Genomic DNA, 19,331 nt, shown 5'->3' with positions numbered 1-19,331 from the left:
TTTTCTTAAAAGCCAGTTAAATCTATAATGTTAAGTTAGGCTATGAGTTGCACTTCCTTTTAGCTCAGACTACTAAAAAATGATTTGTACATGATGGTCTCCCATGGGCTTGATTGAAATGTGGGTGGAACAATGATTTTTTTCTTCAGTTAGTGTTAGCTCTGTTTTCAAAATGTTTTTGACTCTAGTATCATGAAAACACTACCTAGAGTTAAAGTTTTTTCAGGTGAGTGCATTTTAAAAGGTAATTTTAGTAGTACTTTGGACACATTTTAAATTTTAGAGAGTATATCCAATGTATAGAACTTATCAGTAGTAATTATTAAAGATACCCAATAAAATTACATCAAAACTACAGCCACCTTCTGAATTTTCAGAAAAGCGATTCTGTTTGTAGACTAAAAGTTTTTAATTATGGACTTACTCTAGATAAAAAAAATTCTGTATTCATTTGAATAGAATGTCTATTTGACAGTGGAGGCTGAAGTGAAGGGCCGAGGGCAAAGCCAATTCACTGGGCTCTTTGGAATTTACTCTTTTAGTTCATTTGAGAGAAAGTCTGAAGTAGCAGGACATAAACATTAAAGAATATGGGGAAGAAAGAATGCAATTACAGAAACTTGTGTTAAACTTACACAGTGCTGAGGAATGCCAAATCATCATTCTTAATGAAAAGAATGTGTGTTATTAGATCTGGAACTTTTATTCATGTTATTAATCCATGGCAAGAAGCAAATGATGTAGTATTAATTTTATGTAGTAATTTTATTTATTGTCTTGTTCTGTGTTTTTATTTTTAGGACCGGAGTAGGCCCTATGACACTTTTAACTTGCACTCGTTGGAGAACTCCTTAATGGATATGATAAGGACTGATCATGAGCCTCTGAAAGGTAAACACTACCCTCCCAGTGGCCCACCAATGAGTTTCGCTGATATAATGTGGAGGAATCATTTTGCAGGTTAGGAATATTCATATGTCCATTCCTTGCTTGGTGTTTTAAACAAAAATCAGCTTTTTAATAATTGTGATTTTTTTTTTCCCGTTTGTTTTTGTTTGCTTCTGTAAAGCACTGTGGAATGTGTTTAAAGTTTTTTTGTTTTTTGTTTTGTTTGTTTTTTTAAGCTGGGTTCAGCTACCTACAATAATCAAGGTTGACTGCTTTAATCATAATGTCTGGCAGAAGCATGTGTTGGGTAGCATGAGACCAGAAGGCAAGTTTTCTGGACTTTGTGCATTTGGAATCCTTTAGCTGAACCTGGATAATTCATTTAAGTCAAAGTATACTGCAAGGAAATATGAGACTTAGTAAATCAGTCTCCAAAGACTACTTCAGAAAACTTCATAGGAAAGAGTTCCATTTTGTTAAAATATAATCACTTTCCTAGTGTAGCAAGGATCATGACACAGACTTAAGAGCCAGCCAGTGATTCTTTGAACAGTCTTAAGACTAAAACAGAAGGAAAATGTCTTAAAGTGTGTAAATGTTTTGGGTTAAATATAAGGCAGAAAGTCCCAAGGTCAGCCATATTAGGACTTCCTATTTTTAGAGCCCCTGTAAATTCAGGTTAGCAGTTGATGTCACATTCATAATTACAGATAGTTCTTTTTATGTGCTGTAGGGCTTTTTAGGGGCCCTGTGATATTTTAAAATACTGTAATGGAAATTTCCTGTGGAAATATCCACTACACTTGGATTTAGAGCCAAAATATCTGAAAACTGGGAAGAGTTGGCTACAAGGATGCCCATCTTTTAAGAACCCTTATGTTCTCCGGAGCTGTGAAGAATTTGATCTCCTCTGGTTCTCTCCAGGCTTTTTTATATAGGGTGTGACTGACTATGGCCACCTGATCATCATTTCCTCAAGCCACCTCAGAAATCCATTTCATCATTTTCTTGTCATACTCATGATTTTCTGCTGCTTTCCTCAATTTCCAGTGAAAAGAAGGTAGTTAACAGGCTATGAAGAAAATAAAGCATTTTGAGAAAAGCTGTATTTTAAAAGCTGTAGTCTACTTCAGAAGTAGAAAAAAAAAAACCCCTCTCATTTATTCATTGTTATATTTAGTCACTGTTACCACGTCTTTCCTCAGTTGAAAGATTAGGTATATGGTAATTTAAAGCCTGTTTCACTTAGAAGTGAGAATGGTGTTAAAAAAAAACCCTAATGATATTCACAGACTATTTTGTGTTTTTAGTGTCTTCTAAGGCTACATTTGTCTTCCTTCTCTACCATGAACAGCTATAAGCTTCTCCTAATTATTCTAAAATATTCAGCCCTTGTTCTTTATGCATACCTGTTTTATCTTGGTCTGAATTCTTCCAGCAATAAAAGATTATGAAAGGATCTTACAATATAGTCTGTAAAATAATTTTCCAGAATTTTGTGAATGTTGTTTACATAGGAGCTATCCTGCGCTGTTGAGAGCAGCACTGGCAAAGTGTAAGGAAGGTCCTTCGCTACAGGATAATGTATATTTATTCCAGTTTTGGTGGCCCCTTTAAAAAAAATTTTTTTTTTGACGTTTGTTTATTTTGGAGAGAGACAGAGCATGAATGGGGGAGAAGCAGAGAGAGAGGGAGACACAGAATCCAAAGCAGGCTCCAGGCTCTGAGCTGTCAGCACAGAACCCGATGTGGGCTCGAACTCACAAGCTGTGAGATCATGACCTGAGCTGAAGTCGGATGCCCAACCGACTGAGCCACCCAGGCGCTCCTTTTTTAATGCATATCCAGTTGCCTCTACATATATTTCTCTGCCACACTTGGAAATATGAGGTTTCATCTGTGAAAGTCTTCTGTATTGTACTTATAATATGTCCTAATAAGTTGGAAGGCTCATAATATGTACTTTTTTATAGCTTCAATATGCTTGCAACTTTTCTGTTCATTATACCACCCACCTTGATTTCCTGTGAATGGACTGCTTCCCATGGTCAATTACTTCACCATGTCATTGTCCTCTGGTTAGCGTGTTGAGGCTTCCTGCTTCCCTTTTCCAGCCGGGAGACTTTTAGACCTAACTTATGGCACCGTGTATTGGATTCTTATTACTTCTAATAACATAATTATGATGCTGGCATTTTAAAGGAAATATTTTAAATAATTTTTGACTTTAAAAATGGAGAAAATTATAATAAAAATGTAACTGAAAAAAGTAAACATTGTGATAGTGTATCCTTATTTTTCTGCATCCATATTTTTGGATATTTTCTGTATCCATATTTTTATCTGGTCTTTATAATTTATTAAAAGGCCTTCACTTTGAACACTTAGGTTGTTTCCAGCTTTTTCTCCGTAATAGGTAATGCTGCCATGAATGAGTTCTTGCACCTAGTTTTTCTTTAAGGTAAATTCATAGACAAGATCTCTGGGTCAAAAGATGTAAACATGTAGGTGAATGGAACTTTAAGAGAAAGGTAGTAGGCTAGGGGACTTACCATATGGCTTCTCTATGAGTCTGTCCAGAAATGCTTCCCTCTATTCCATCCTGTTTTTCCTCCTACCTTTAATATATTCTTCTCCCACTTGAACGTGGGAACACTTTTTTGAGGGTCTCAAAACTCAAGTTACAGAATCATATTTAGGTTTTTTTGTATGCTTGTTTTGGTTTATTTCCTGGAGCTCAGTTTTCTTCCAGGGGAAAAAAATACTTCCTTACTCATTATAGGAAATTCAGATAGTACATAAAAAGACAAAAAGGAAAGTGAAAAAATAATCTGAGGCTTACTACCTAGAGATAGTAAAGATTATTATTTTTATTAACATTCTTCGAGGCATTTTATATTCTCTTTGTAGGAGATTAAATTTCAACTCGGCCTTTCTGACTTTGTAGTCATTCAAACCTGGATTTGAATCCTGGCTCTGCCTCTAGTTGGCTATCGATTTAGATAAATTAGTCTCTTCAAAGCCTTAGTTTCCTCATCATTGAAATAAAGTACCTACTTCATGGAGTGGCTATGAAGGTCAGATAAAGTTCTTGACACTAGAAACTATGATTTTTTTTTGCTGGCAGTGGTAGTGGTGTGCCTACTGCCTAGCCTAGATAATGAATTAAACCTTATATTCCTACAATATTTACTTCCTTCTAGCTAGACTGCCGCTCTATGTTAAAAGCTTTTAAATGCAAGTTGTCGAAATTTTGTATTTGCCATACACAGATAATTTGCCATAGTAATTATTGAAGGATAAACATTTTGTCATTATCAAAAACCACCTAAAGGAGAAAGAAAAATAATTCTCTTAAGTTGTGTTGGCTTTCCAAAATTGTGTATCTAAATAATGTGAAGAAAATATAATAAAACAGGATATCACATTCATGAAAAATAAAGTACTTCATGATGTATTTAAAGTGAACCTGATGAGCACCTGGGTGGCAACAGTCGGTTAAGCATCCAACTTTGGCTCAGGTCATGATTTCATGGTTCATGAGTTCCAGCCCTGTGTTGGGCTCTGTGCTGACAGCTCAGAGCCTGGAGCCTGTTTTGGATTCTGTGTCTCCCTCTCTGTCTGCCCTTCCCCACTTGCGCACTTTCTCTCTCTCTCTCTCAAAAATAAATAAACATTAAAAAAAAAAATAAAGTGAACCTGATGAACTATATTCACAGTGATATTTCATCTTAGAAATGTATGCAATAAGAAATCCCCTTATTCAACTGTACTGTTGATTTCGGTGGGGAAAAAGGGTTAGTGGGAGAAATGATAGCATGGGAAGTTCAGGAAGTAATAAGACTTGTGTTTTAGTAAAGAGCTTTAACAGCTTTTCAGTCACATTTATACTTCTAGGTCAGCCTTGAAGATGTTTGTAGGAAAATTTAAAAGGTCCCTACTTCTTCCCCCATGATAAGAATGTCAAGTAATGTAGAGGGAAAGTCAAATTGAGCTTTCTTCACAGCACCTGAGAAATATGTTTAGTAGTGTTGATCAGATCACAGCACTCTTGTTAAAATAAAAATTAGACAATTTTTTTTTTTTTTTGGCTTCTTAAAGATCTCAAACAGTCCTGGGTTGTAGCAGAGTAACACTCTAATACTTACCTATTGTCTCTTCCCATATTATATATGACTTTTCCTATTGTTCATTTTTTAAAAGTTTATTTTTATTTACTTGAGAGAGAGAGTACAAGTGGGGAAGATGCAGAGAGAGAGGGAAAGAGAATCCCAAGTAGACTCCATGCTGCTGGCTCAGAGCCCAAAGCAGGGCTCAAACTCATGAAACTGTGAGATTGTGACCTGAGCTGACACCAGGAGTTGGACACTTAAGGAGGGGTGCCTGGGTGACTCAGTTGGACCTGAGCTGAAACCAGGGGTTGGGGGTAGTGCCTGATGAAACATTTCTAGTGCCTGATGAAACATTTCTATATATTTGAATTTTCTCTTTCCTCACTATTCATGGAACTGAAATTTGAAAAATGAAAAGAGCAGGTGTCAGTTGAGAAACTGATATTGAAGCGTTTGGTTTTCAAATGTATACTGAATCTGGGGGAAAAATAGCTATCTCCTGATAACAGTGCTTTAAAACATTTAAATTGACAGAAGCTTGGAAGAAAGAAATGCCACCCTTTTTGGTACTATGGAAGCATTTTTCTTTATTCATCACAATTTAAATTTAGTGTTGTACAGCCTTTCACAAAGTTGGCCCCTTTTGTGGAATGTTGAGGTTCCCTTGTTTCAGAAAAAGTGCACCTTCATTACATTTAGTTTGTTCCAGAAATATGCTGTCTCTTTACTTACTTGCATTGGTGCTCCAGTTCTATTTTTGTGCTACCTCTGGCCCATATCAGTTTGTCTTGTATAAAAGTTAGCAGCGTCCAGAAATTGTTTGGGACATAGATTCTGAGTTAGCAAGAAGTGATTGTTCTGGTTCTATTCAAGAGGAGGACAGTAAATACAAGCTGAGTGATTTTTTTTTTTTTTTTTTTTTTAGTACCTCCCATTACTTTACCCAGTGGTCCTTCTTATACAGCAGTGTAATCACCTGAGAGTTTTAAAAGAAAATTCTAGAAATTCTGATGTTAACTGTTTTATAGAGTAGAGCCTGAAATGAGGAAACATAGACACAAAGGAACGAATAACATGCCAAAAATTATCCACTACTGGTATGAAAAGAAACTAGGATTTGACCTCAGGTCTAAGCTCACGGCTTTTGTTTCTCAGTTCTTTGGAACATAGTTAGAATATTTTAGTGCCAAACTTTTTATCATTTTTCCTTAAAAGGGCTTTAAAACACTATTTTATTGTATTCTTGCATAACATTATTGCATCTTGTGGATTCTTTTCCTGAAGGAATGTATCTTCAATTTTATAGAGAAAATTGGTGGAAAATACAACCCAGCGGAATATGTATTTTTCTTATAACGTTTTCTAGAACACAGCACTTACATTCTATTATGTAAAAGTCTCTGAAGGACTTGACTTTTTAGAGCAAACGGGGATGGTTAAAGAAAGATACAGTAGTTGTTCCTTATCTCATAACATATTGCAGAAGTAAAGAGGTGGCTTTCATAATTAATTATGAAATTCATAAAAATTTCAATTTTTATTTGGGACATATAAAAGTATGGGTTGGTTGGACTCTGAAACTTTGAATAACAGTAGAGGTCATTTTTTATGACTAGCTTCTTAAATATGAATGTGACTTGAGCTTATGAGACTGTGGTTTTTACAGTCTAGATAAACCTGTGTAACCCTATTCTCCAGCCTCTCCCTCTATCCCCTCTTACCCCGATTTATCAGACCCTGTGCAGTGGGGAAAGTGGGACAGTCTCAGATTTCCACAGCGTCATTTAACTCCGTAAAGCCAAGTATGCCTTTCAGTTTTCGAAACCTTATATTTTACACTATACTTAAAAGATAGCTGGCTGACAAGAACAATTTAAAAATAGCAGACCATGGACAGGTGACAAAATGTCACGCTGGCAGCACCAGACTGCATTAACAAAAATCACCAGATGTCACACACTTGATTCTATTTTCACAGCTGATTAAACAGCAGTATTTGTTGGATAAAAGGAAGAAAAAAATAAATGGCCTCATCTGAATTTGGAATCAGTTTTTCTTTTGCTGCTATATATTTTCTCTCTTCTTCAAAATCTCATAATAACTGTAAAATTTAGGATGCAAAATATATTAAGAAAAAAATAAAAAATAATTCTAATTTTAGAAAAGAACTTTTGCACATATATACCTCTTAAACTGGAAGACTATAAGTCAAAATGTTGGCAGAGCTTGTCTTTAATTGGTGATCTTAGTTTTTGCATTTTTCTGTATTATCTAATTTTTCACTGATGAAAATATATTGGATTTTATAATCTAAACATTAATTTTTGAAGAGGTAAAAAAAGTAGCTTAAAGAAGCCATAAGTTGTTTTGCTACAAAGAATTTGCATTTAGTTGGGAAACAATTAGATTGTATTTAAATAATTGGTTCTGATGGGTCTGACATGACAGAGTTTCTTATAAAATCTTTTGTGGATGATGTTGATCCAAAGATCCACTGAAGTCAAGGAGGCCAACAGAATTAGGGAGGATACCAGGAAAGGCAAAAAGTTTTCTGCTTTTCAGCAAATACTGATGCCTTCATGTATAAAACATCACCTACGCCTTTTTTCTTTTTCTTTCTTTCTTTCTTTCTTTCTTTCTTTCTTTCTTTCTTTCTTTCTTTCTTTCTTTCTTTCTTTCTTTCTGCTACATCTTTAGAAAGATTGAATTGGAAGTAATCAATGTGGGCTAGAGGATAATAATTGGAAAACTACTGAGCTTCCTTTCGGTTTCATCTTTTCAAGCTGAAGAGTCCTAAGATCTCATGGAAAGGGTCCAAAAAGGACCCAACTTCTGGAGAACTACAGAAAGAAGCACCCCTCTAAGTGTGGGAACACCAGTAGTTCCAGAAACATATAAAAACTATTATTTGATGTAGTGATTGTAAACCACATGCTTTTTTTTTTTTTTTTTTTTTTTTTTTTTTTTTTTTTACCATAGCATAGGAAATAAAAGAAGTTGAATGAGAATCAAGTAAATTTGGGCTTGCTTGGTTTTCTTGATAACGCTTCATTATTCTAGGGAACACCTCTAGCTTTTTAGGAACCACACCCATGTCTGAGTATTCCTTGGTCAGAGATTGAACAGATTCTCTCTATGTGCCATTTCCTTATGTTTTGTTAGGCAGTGATTTTGAACTCTTGCTGGGTTTTCAGGCTTACTTTCCAGTGACTATTTACTGTTAAATTTGAGTATCATCTCAATACAATGAGTAAATCACATGTAGTTCTTATGGATATTAGTATTTGGGGGTAACGAATCCAAATCAGGTTTGATTATCTAAAAATAATGGAGAGAATATTGATGCAGCTAACTAAAACCAGAATGTAAACTCTCCCTGTTGAGTCAGTCTTCTTCTCATGACGAATTTTTGTATTATAGGTTCTGATCAAGGTGGTGGTAGGAGATAGCACTTGTAGCCTCTGGGGTAGATTATAATTTTTAGACTCTAAAATGGCTTAGGAACTGGGAAAAAATAAGACACATAGAGTAGTTACATACATAGATACTATTAAATGTGTCTTTGAACGATGGGTAGTTTTTGAAACTACTAATACTTAGCTTCTAGTAAACGTGAAAAGATCTATGAAATCAATAAAAACATAAAGTAGGCAATTCTATTATTTAAAAAATGGTTGTGTACTAATAGGAAGATTTTTCTCTGGAAAACATTAAAATATATTCTGAAAACTAATTTTACTATAATATAAATGCTAACAAGAGTCTCCATAAAATTAGACATAGATGTAATGTCTTCCTCCTAATAAAGTTTAAAATAATAAAAACTAAGTAATTTTTATTGAAAGTCCTATAATGCTTCATAGTAAAATTAGAATAGTCCCATCAGAATCCATCAATTGTTGATGATTTTTCTATTTTTAATTACTGTCTCTCATATACACACACACACACACACCCATCAGTAGTAGCAACGTTACGCTTACAAGAGTTTTGTTTTTTCCCTGCCTTTTAATATGAAATGACCTTTCACAAATTACTGTGACCTGAGGGCTTTTAAGAGATCAGGGTGGCCTTGTCTAGGCAAAACATTAATTTGACTGAGAATTAATGATTCTTTCTTTTTATTTGAAGCAAATGCTCTGTTTTGTCCGCTGTGATTCTTCTCTTTTGGGCCAGAAGAGCTACTGATGTTTGCTTCCAGTACCCCATAACAGAGATCAACACCAAATGATGACTGACCTTTTGCAATTATATATAATAACACTGTATTGGTTGAAAAATCAATCACCATATCATCATATCTCCATATCTCCAGCTTTCTCTGACCACCCCCCCCTACTGTTGACGTTTTTTTTGGATAGTAGTAATGACATAAAATGGACATTTTTCTGAGAACTTTATGACAACCCTTCACATAATTGGACATGAAGACCTTGCAGAACCAAGTTCACGTATGTTAGCTTTACACAAAAGCATGGTTTTAGTAACGATTTTGTATTTGGTCAAATAAACAAACTATACATTTTTTTTCTATATCAGACTCTCTGTTTCTTTATTCTTTTAATACATCCACCTCCTTTTCCCAAATAATTCATGAAAAACATACCAACTGTTTTACATCTTCCACTTTTAACCCTGGAGGCTATTGAGTTAAAACATCTGATTCAGACTTATCATCTTCTAGACCAGGGGTTGGCAGACTTTGTAAAGGGACAGAGAGTAAGTATTTTAGGTCTGTGGTTCAGATGGTCTCTGTGGCATATTCTTTGTTTTTTAATTTTTTTTAATCCCTTTAAAATGTAAAAATGATTCTTAGCTCAGAGGTATAGAAAAACAGGCAGGTAGCCAGGGTGGGCAGAAGTTTGCAACCCTGTTACTGTAAGGATGAAGGTCTGGAGATGAGCGTTCTACCCGCGGTCATATAACTAGTTAGTAGTAGGGGAAGCATAAGAACCCTAGATTTTTAGGCCATTGTTCCCCACTATCCCTGTTATATAAATTTTACCATATTTCTTCGGGTTGCCATTCTGATAATTATGTTGCATTTTTGAGCCACTGTGAAACCTTTATCTTTTTATTCCCACTAAGCTTCAAGTTTAAATACTTCTTTGAATTTATTATTTTGCTGCTTGAATTTGAAGGGCAGTATGAATGGTTGTTTAAATAAAATGCTTAATCCAGTTGGCATGTTTAAATTGGAATGCAAGAAATGCTTTAAAATTTCACACTGTTATAATGGAAGCTTCTTTTTTGTTTTTATTTATTTGTTATTGAGATTTTGGCTTTAAGATTTTTTTTCATTTGTATGTTTTATGATTTGATTTAAAAACCATTGTAACTGCTATGGCCTTTGATAGCATTGTTCTAGATTAATCTGTTATAGCTTTTTGTAATGTCCGTCTTTTACTATGTATTTGAAATGATTATATTAAGCATTCTTTTCTTTGTGCTTAAAATAAAATTATTTTATTTTTCAGGACGCATGGGAATAAATTTCCATCATCCAGGAACAGATAATATTATGGCACTTAACAGTAAGTCTTCATATGAAATGTTCTGTAAAATTAGCAGACAAGTTTACAGCATGTAATTTCCACTTTCCTAATTGTTCATTACATTTCAGCCTTCCACTTAGTCCAGGATAGACTGTTATTCTATACCTGTGGTTCTCAAAGTGTGATGCCTAGACCAGCAGCATCAACATCATTTAGGAACTTAAGAAAAATGCAAAATCTCAGGCCCTACTACAGACTTGCTGCATCAGAAACTTTAAGGATGGGGCCAAGAAATCTGTGTATTCACAAATTCTATAGGTGATTCTGATTTAGGCTACAGGTTGAGAACTGCTAATCTATACCAGGGGTTGATGAACTACAGCCTTATGAGCCAATTGTGGCCCACTGCCTGGTTTTATAAATAGTTTTATTGAAACACAGCTACACTTATTCATTTATGGATTATCTATAGCTGCTTTTGTGCCATAATGGCAGAGCCTAAAATGCCTGAACTATTTACTGTCTGGCTCTTTACAGAGAAGTTTGCTGGTCCCTGGTGCATACCATTGGGGTGGGGGAAGGAGGGAGGAGAGGAAGAAAGAAGGCAGGCAAAGGGAAAGAGGGAGTAGGGTAGAGAATGTGAAAGAATAGATCAACTTATTTATACATAACTGAGAATTTTCTCATTTTGGTAGATAGCCAACAGGTTCTTCAAAACTGGACATCAGGAGTCTCCCATTAGTGGAATTTGCATGGTATAGGTGGTCAGCTGCTTTGCAGGTTAGAAATGGTTTGTCAGTGTAATTGTTGGGTTGAGTTCTGGAGCATCAAAATCTAACCAGAAAGTCATTGTATTAGTTAATCCTGGATGAAAGGTCTGGCTAATATTAGTTCTCCTTTCTAGTGTCTGTGGACCAAGTAGCTTTGCAAAACAGTCTCTAAATAGAAATTGTCAGTTGTCAGAAGGACCATAAAAGCCATTGAATCCCTCAAGACTTAGGTTTTTCCCCCTATTAAGTGAGTGACATCAGATTATTCCTTGTCATCCTCCCAGATATACAAGCTGACTGTAGATACACATAGGACACATACTGGGTAAATCTAGGGTTATATACAATATTACCCTTTTCCTTCCTAAGATTGGAGTTGCTTAGGGCAGATTTTAGGTTACCTCTAAAATATGCATTCCACATTTCTTTTAGTTCTGACATGTAGCCTCCTTCCAGGGGCCACTGCTAAGAACCACTGGCATTGCTTGATGATCAGGTCCCAATCCACTGCATGTATATTTGGTTTTAAATAGCTAGTATCCACTCTTCTGGAGGGTCTTGGGAATAGTAAAAATTCTAGAACTACCCACCTTTCTTTTCTACTTTTTAAAAGAAAGGTCAATTTACCTTTAGATTATGGTACCTGTTTTTTTCCCTAGAAGTAGGTTCATTGGGGTGAGGATTAATAAACATGCTTAACTTGCTGAGCCTCAGCAATTTTGTGAAACTTTGTGAAAACACTTCAGTTAGGTGATGGGATCTAGAGTTGAATGTAAACGGAAAGAACAGCATGGTAGTGTGTCTGCCTGAAGGAATGAGTGTGTATTTTAGAAAAGACCTAATTTGCTATGGTGTGAGTCGTCTTCTGCAAGAGGAAGAGGATGTAATTTATGATTGTTCTGTGTACAAAATGAAGCTAAAAGACACTTTTCTTTTGAAAGATTTTAATTCTCTTTGATTTGATTTTCTTTAATTCACTGCTTTCAAATAAATTTTGTTTATGTTCTTTCCAGTATGTGCATGATGCTTAAATCCACCTTTTAGCCTCTAAATTTCCTCATCTGTAGGAGAAGGGGACTGAATTAGGTTCTCTCTCTCTCTTTTTTTTTTAATGTTTTTAAATTTATTTTTGACAAAGAGAGAGACCAAGCGTGAGCAGGGGAGGGGCAGAGAGAGAGACGGGAGACACAGAATCTGTGGCAGGCTCCAGGCTCTGAGCTGTCAGCACAGAGCCTGAGGCAGGGCTCTAACTCATGAACTGCGCAAGATCATGACCTGAGCCGGAGTCGGCTGCTTAACCAATTGAGCCCTGAATTAGGTTCTCTTTAATGATTGTTTTCAGAATGAAGATTCAGTGAGTCTGTAATGTTTTTTTTGTATTTATTTTATTTTTTAATTTTTTTAATGTTTATTTTTTGGGAGAAAGTGTGAGCAGGGGAGGAGGGGCAGAGAGAGAGGGAGACACAGAATCCGAAGCAGGCCCCAGGCTCTGGGCTGTCAGCGCAGAGCCAGACGCGGGGCTCGAACTCACGAACCGTGAGATCGTGACCTGAGCTGAAGTTGGATGCTTAACCAATGGAGCCACCCAGGTGCCCTAAATTTTTTTTTTTTTAATGTTTATTTTTTTGAGATAGAGACAGAGTGTGAGCAGGGGAGGGGCAGAGAGAGAGGGAGACACAGAACTCAAAGCAGGCTCTAGGCTCTGCACTGTCAGCACAGAGCTCGATACAGGGCTTGAACTCACAAATTGTGAGATTATGACCTGAGCCGAAGTCTGATGCTTAACTGACTGAGTGACTCAGGCGCCCCATGTAATATTTTCTTAAAGTACCAAAAGGATCATTTTGCCAATACCTATATCAAATGTTGATGAGTTACGCATATTTGCAGCATTATGGCAGATATCAGAGTGCATCTGTCTTCAAACGACTCTGGGTGCTGCCCTGTAGGATCCTCAAAGTAAACCATAAAAGCAACCAGAACTCGACATCTGCATTACTGTCAGTCCTCTTTCAAAGTGGACTCCAGCTATTTGGAACAAATAAAATATCATCCTTGGTAGGTAGATACTTGTGGGACCTACAGATTTTGACAGATTTGCTGTGATAAGGCTTTTCTTCCCTTTTGTGCGGTTGAGCCTAGCTCATCTAGTGACATACATATATGACACATACACAAGCACAACTCCATGTTGTCTTTCCTTTTATGCCTACCATTTGTCAGCCCAACAGATATTGTCCTGGGACTTGTCTGTCTCCCTTCCCCTCAGCTTTCATATAGGAATAATTGAAATCGCGGAAACTTTATTGGTGCTTTTTGAAAGGGACTGGGTTGAACTGTATTTTCAGACAAAAAGGGACTGGCTAAGAAAATTAAAGAGAATTGGATCAATGCTTAAATTAAAAAAAAAAAAAAAAAGAAATGTCAGTCAGTTGTGGTTCCTTCTTTCCTACCCTTTTTTGCTTTACAAAATCTGTGCTTCCTAATTCTGTACATAATGCTGCCATTCATTGTAAGTCAAAAAACTTCCATCCTTATTTTATTTCCTTGACTTTACCAGACGCAAATTTCTTCTAAAGACATCATGTTCTAGGGGCGCCTGGGTGGCTCAGTCGGTTAAGTGTCTGACTTTGGCTCAGGTCATGATCTCGCGGTCCGTGAGTTCGAGCCCCGCGTCGGGCTCTGTGCTGACAGCTCAGAGCCTGGAGTCTGTTTCAGATTCTGTGTCTCCCTCTGTCTCTGACCCTCCCCTGTTCATGCTCTCTCTCTCACTGTCTCAAAAATAAATAAATGTCAAAAAAATTTAAAAAAAAAAAAAAAAAAAAAAGACATCATGTTCTAGGTTCTCCTGACTTGATGGGCATGAACAGGAGTCATGGTGAGCATTCTCACTTCTCAGTACCACTTCCCAGCTTTGAATGGGCCAGTTTCCCGTGTTGTGGTGTTTTTAGTGCATGCCTTCCAGTTATCCTTTCCTCTGAGAATTGCCACTGCTCGTGTCATCTAGAAGATAGAAAATCGGGGTGGAGGATAGGAAAGCAACTTTAGAAAACAGTGAACCTGTAGACATGTAGGGTCTGGAAGAATTAGCAAGATTTGTGTAAGCCAAAGAATCTACTGATTTTCCCTATTCAAGACCATGAATCTGGTAAGAATTAGCCGGCTAACCTTTGGGGAGGAAACTAAGGGACACATCTAAATTTTGGCTTTTCCCAAAAAATATTAGGTCCTCAAGTATTATAGAGTATGGGAGGGAAGGGAAGATTGGGGGAAGAAATTCTGATCTGTCAGTAAGACCTGCCACTTGTCTGGTATTTCCAAAATAAAATTAGTTCTGAAACAACATGTCCCTTCCACTTAAACTGGTAATAGATTTTTTTCTGTGTAGTAATTCTTTCATTCTCTTCACCTTAACACCAAAAACACTAGAAGTTTGCATAATGTATTTTTATTTTTCCTGCTGGAGAAGGAAGGCTAGTGCAAGTGCTTCCAGCTATATATGTAGTAGTTCTATCAGCTAGATTTTTTTTAAAACAGAAACAGTAGCTTTTGTTTTGTTTTGTTAAATTCTTAGGTATAGAGTTGAGCTTAGCAATTGTGGGCTTGTATAGGGTTAATGTCTGACTTGATGATTTTTCTCTATTATGATGATCCTCCGAAAAGGATATTGGTGCTTTCATGATTAGTTAGGTGAATCAAAAAGTTATGGTCAACTTAATGTTCAAAACCAGAATGCCTGGTCTTGTAATTTACTCTAAAAAATAATCATCGCCAAGAGTATCCACTTTCTTTTTTGACTGGTCAGCTCTTCTTTTTCGAAGTAGAGAATGGGCCTGGAAAACCAGTTTAGTATCAGGAGAGTTGCTTGATGAGTATGAACTTAGAAACAGGAAGAAGTGTTGCTAAAGGGTAGGATCATTCAGCTTCAAGAAGGCATCCTCTAAGCAGCTGGAAGGCGTGTAAAACCTGAGGATGGAGCAGTAAGTAAAAGAGCATCGCCAGGAAAAGCATCGTCTAGAACCAGGCAGATCTGGTTCCATTTCTTACAAGCCATTCTTCCAGCCACATTCTTAACTCCTAGGCCTCTGGTTTCTTCACCTGGAAAATGGAGGTAATGGTCACTGAAGTGGCCATTGATAAATCTTGTAAAGCTTAGCATCATGCCTGACTAGGTGATAATGCTTTGGTGAGCTGCTATTGTGATTGCTCACATCAGCTTTATTGTTGCCTTTTAAAGTTTTTTTTTTTTCTTGCATGTTCCAAAACATGAGTTTATATTATATTGGTTATATTTAGATACATGTTTTCCTGATTGGATTTAAGGCAGCAGACCTACAAGTCAAAGGACACAAAGTAAGAGCTTAGGTCTTGGAGGAGTCATGTGATGAGGATGGCAACTAGCCGAGCAGGTTTCTGAATCTAAGTCTCTCCTCGTTTAAAAACCTATTAAAGGACAGTTAGGATACTCTGACTACCTCATTGTTTTGTGAGATTTAGATGAGATTTGGTACATGTACAAATAAGGTGTTATTACTGCTGTACTTGGATAGTAGGAAGCAAAGTCTTATTCAGAGAAGATATGCCAGAGAATGATTTTGTTTTTAGACAATAGTTTTGTGATGTAACAGTGTTTCAATTTTATTTAAATTAAAAAAGCTTCCATGGCATTTGTTTTCTAGTATCTTTCAGCTTGTTAACTAGAGTCTATTCCAAGATACAAGGCGTGAAGATTTAAAATTTTTATATCTTAAAAAAACCACAAAGACATTCACCTGCTTGAGAAACTCCGAGGTCACCAATTGTTCAACAACTTATATATAGCTGACACACCAGGAAACTTGCAGCTTTAGTTTATGCCGTCTTCCACTTTTTCCCTCTTATTAATGCCTTGAATCTGTTTTGGAAGATTTTGCTTATATTTCTGTTTGAACTCTGGGCGGCTAGAGCATTTGTTGAATTGAAAGAGGAAACGTGAAAAGGTTTCTCTATAAACTTTCAAGTTGGGCAGAGACTCCTGTGTGGTTGCAGGCTTCCTCTTCCTCCTCCTTTCTTTCTGTGCTGGGAGCCAGCTCCTTGGTGAAGGGCTCAGCTGAGAGGAAGTGGCAGAGGGCGAGCTGAACACATGACGCTTTTATGCCAAAATGGGAAGAGAGCCAGGTTTTCTAGAATTCCAAATGGAATTTTCCCAAGTTTGAAGAGCACATTGTATTCCTGTGTACCGTGAGTGGATATAAGTAAATAATTTTTTAGCAGAGCAATAAAATGGTGCAGGAATTATTTTGAGATTCTCAGATTGAAGACATGGTCTCTGAGTATTTTGAACTTTCATTTTTTTTTTTAAGTTTTTTTAATGCTTATATTTTAGAGAGAGACAGAGACAGAGAGAGCAGGGGAGGGGCAGAGAGAGAAAGAGGGAGACACAGAACGTGAAGCAGGCTCCAGGCTCTGAGCTGTCAGCGCAGAGCCCGACATGGAGCTCGAACTCCTGAACCATGAGATCATGACCTAAGCCGAAGTCAGGCGCTTAACCGACTGAGCCACCCACGTGTCCCTGTATTTTGAACTTTTAGAAGACAAGATCTAGTGCTGTTGGCTTCCATCTGAAGAGATTTAGAAGTAAAATCATTGTACAATTGTGGCATGAATATATTATAAAAAATGGCTAATTTAAAAATGAAAAATAGTAATTATAGGGATATATAATATTCTATAACTTTTAAGTTTATAACTTTTAAGTTATAACTTCAACTCAAGTTTCAAACTATTTTGAGTGGATGCTGTTTATGAATGTGGTAGGGGACCTAAAGGCATTGCTGTTTTGTTTTGTTTTGACCTTCTCATTTTACAGAGGGGGCAGCTGAGGTTCCAGAGACTGTGAATTGTGTAGGGTGACGTGAGGGAGTCAGGAGCAGAACCTTTTGCCTTCAGGTTGAGGGTAATAACTTTTGCTTTAAATACTTAACTATTAAGAGTGATTGTATTATTTTTATGCTAGTTTAGCACAAATACATTCTTGTCTTTGGGAAAATTGTTTTTCTAATATTACTTGTCACCCTAATTTTGCTCTGAATACTAAATAAAGCCTCTTTTCCTGACAAATAGAGTGATAAACCTGGTCTGCATGTCCTGACATTGAACATTGTAAGTAAGCGAAGCCTGAAATATTCTTGACTTATTAATTGGATTTTGGAAGAAGTTCCTTGTGTGTGTGAATATGTCTAAAGTGCTAGGAATTGGGTGCTTCCAACCCAGTAATAAAGATGTAGGAAGCTGAAAAGTTACCTACTTTCCCCTGCAGACCTCCCTGTTTGCTTTCTCCACTTGTGTAGGCAGTAGAACCTGGACTTACCATTTATAGGATTCATCACACTTATAATTGACTATTTAATGCTGGTCTTTCTCTTTAATACGTGTGCTTTGAGAGAGCAGAGATTAGCTTTTGTTCACAGCTGTTCACCAGCTTCAAGTACAATGCCTAACCTATTCAGTAGGTACTCAATATTGGAGACCAGCAGAGAGGGAAAGATAGCTCCAAGAAATTGTGAAAAGCATAGTGTAACAGCCTTAGAGAATATCCAGTCCACCATAGTTCCTTTATAAAAATTTGTTTTAATACTTCCTTTTGGAAGATGGTAATAACATATTTGGATCTAGCAATTAACAGTTTATTAAGTGCTTTCGTAGACCTCTGTGCCTTTGTAATGCATTTATGGGTTGGCAGGGCATGGTCAAAACCCACTTTCCTGAACACCAGTTTTATCCCCTGATTCTTCTCTTATCCAAACAAAACATGGGTATGTGATGGGGTAGCATATGAAATTGACATGCAGGTTTTTAAAAAAAAATTTTTTTAACATTTATTTATTTTTGAGACAGAGAGAGAGAGAGCATGAACAGGGGAGGGTCAGAGAAAGAGGGAGACACAGAATCTGAAACAGGCTCCAGGCTCTGAGCTGTCAGCACAGAGCCCGATGCGGGGCTCGAACCCACGGGCCGCGAGATCATGACCTGAGCCGAAGTCGGACACTTAACCGACTGAGCCACCCAGGCGCCCCTGACATGCAGTTTTTAAGATAAACCTGGAGACTTTAAGGCGTATCCTAAGATTTCAACAAGTTTTAAGAATGCTTCATTATTTGTTTCCCACTGCTTTGGGGGAAGTTTGATAGAAAAGCTGAGAATCGTGTCATTCATTTCATCTTTAGCGCAGCCTTATTTAAAACATGGCAGGATCTTCCTTTTCTGTAGAAGGTAAAGGAACTTGCTGATGTCATACGACCAACTAGTAGCCATCTATGGCTTGGACAGAGAGATTATTCCTTAATCTAACGTGACTTCTACTCTTGGGTTTTTCCCAAAAAGATCACTCAGGTTTCATTTAGCTTCTTTAGGTAAGAGTTAGCTAAATAATACTTTATTGATTGTGGAGAATGAATGTACCTCTGATCAGTTTTCCTTTCAAAACATAGTCTCCCTTGTTAATGGCAGGAGTTTTAACTACTCTTTTACTCAGACCTTTAGTATGTGCAGATGAGTGTCTTAAATTTGAACAACGACTTGGTATGCAGATGATCCCTAGGTAAAATTAAGGAGGTGAAACTTTGCCTTCTTTTCTTTGTTATCCTATGCACAATATAGTGGGGATAATGCAGTGTTGGGAGGGCCAAACGGATCTGAATTTAAATCCTGGATCCATCACTTACTTGCTCTGTGACCTCGGACAAGTTACCTAATTTTTAAAATTAAAAAAACATTTTTTTTAATATTTATTCATTTTTGGGAGACAGGGAGATGGAGTGCAAGCAGGGGAGGGGCAGAGAGAGAGAGGGAGACACTGAATCTGCAGCAGCTCCAGGCTCGGAGCTATCAGCACAGAGCCCAGACACAGGACTCAAACCCACAAAGTGCAGGATCATGACCTGGGCCAAAGTTGGATGCCTCACCGACCGAGCCACCCACGTGCCCCTGTTTTTTTTAATTTTAAATGGAGTTTTTAATCCCTTCTTTACAAACAGTAGGGTCAAGTGTGCAATGCTCCTGTTACCAAACCTGGCAATAAATGCACA

The 19,331-nt window shown here is 37.0% G+C and overlaps 1 protein-coding gene across 11 annotated transcripts in view; it reads left to right on the top strand.

Annotated features, from left to right (window-relative positions):
• CPEB3 (cytoplasmic polyadenylation element binding protein 3) overlaps positions 1-19,331 on the top strand; it is a 195,719-nt gene that overhangs the window by 69,279 nt on the left and 107,109 nt on the right. For 9 of the 11 annotated variants that reach the window (XM_058697163.1, XM_058697157.1, XM_058697160.1 and 6 more), the window contains 2 exons: positions 801-960; positions 10,478-10,534. In XM_058697163.1, the coding sequence (XP_058553146.1) occupies positions 801-960; positions 10,478-10,534 (217 nt within the window). The remainder of the gene's footprint in view (positions 1-800; positions 961-10,477; positions 10,535-19,331) is intronic. The other 2 variants (XM_058697155.1, XM_058697156.1) reach the window with 1 other exon arrangement.

Source organism: Neofelis nebulosa, chromosome 13, assembly GCF_028018385.1.
Source record: "Neofelis nebulosa isolate mNeoNeb1 chromosome 13, mNeoNeb1.pri, whole genome shotgun sequence".
In the NCBI taxonomy this organism is placed as follows: domain Eukaryota; kingdom Metazoa; phylum Chordata; class Mammalia; order Carnivora; family Felidae; genus Neofelis; species Neofelis nebulosa.
The sequence above is the reverse complement of the archived record's forward strand: the minus strand, read 5'-3'. Positions and strand labels throughout refer to the sequence as shown.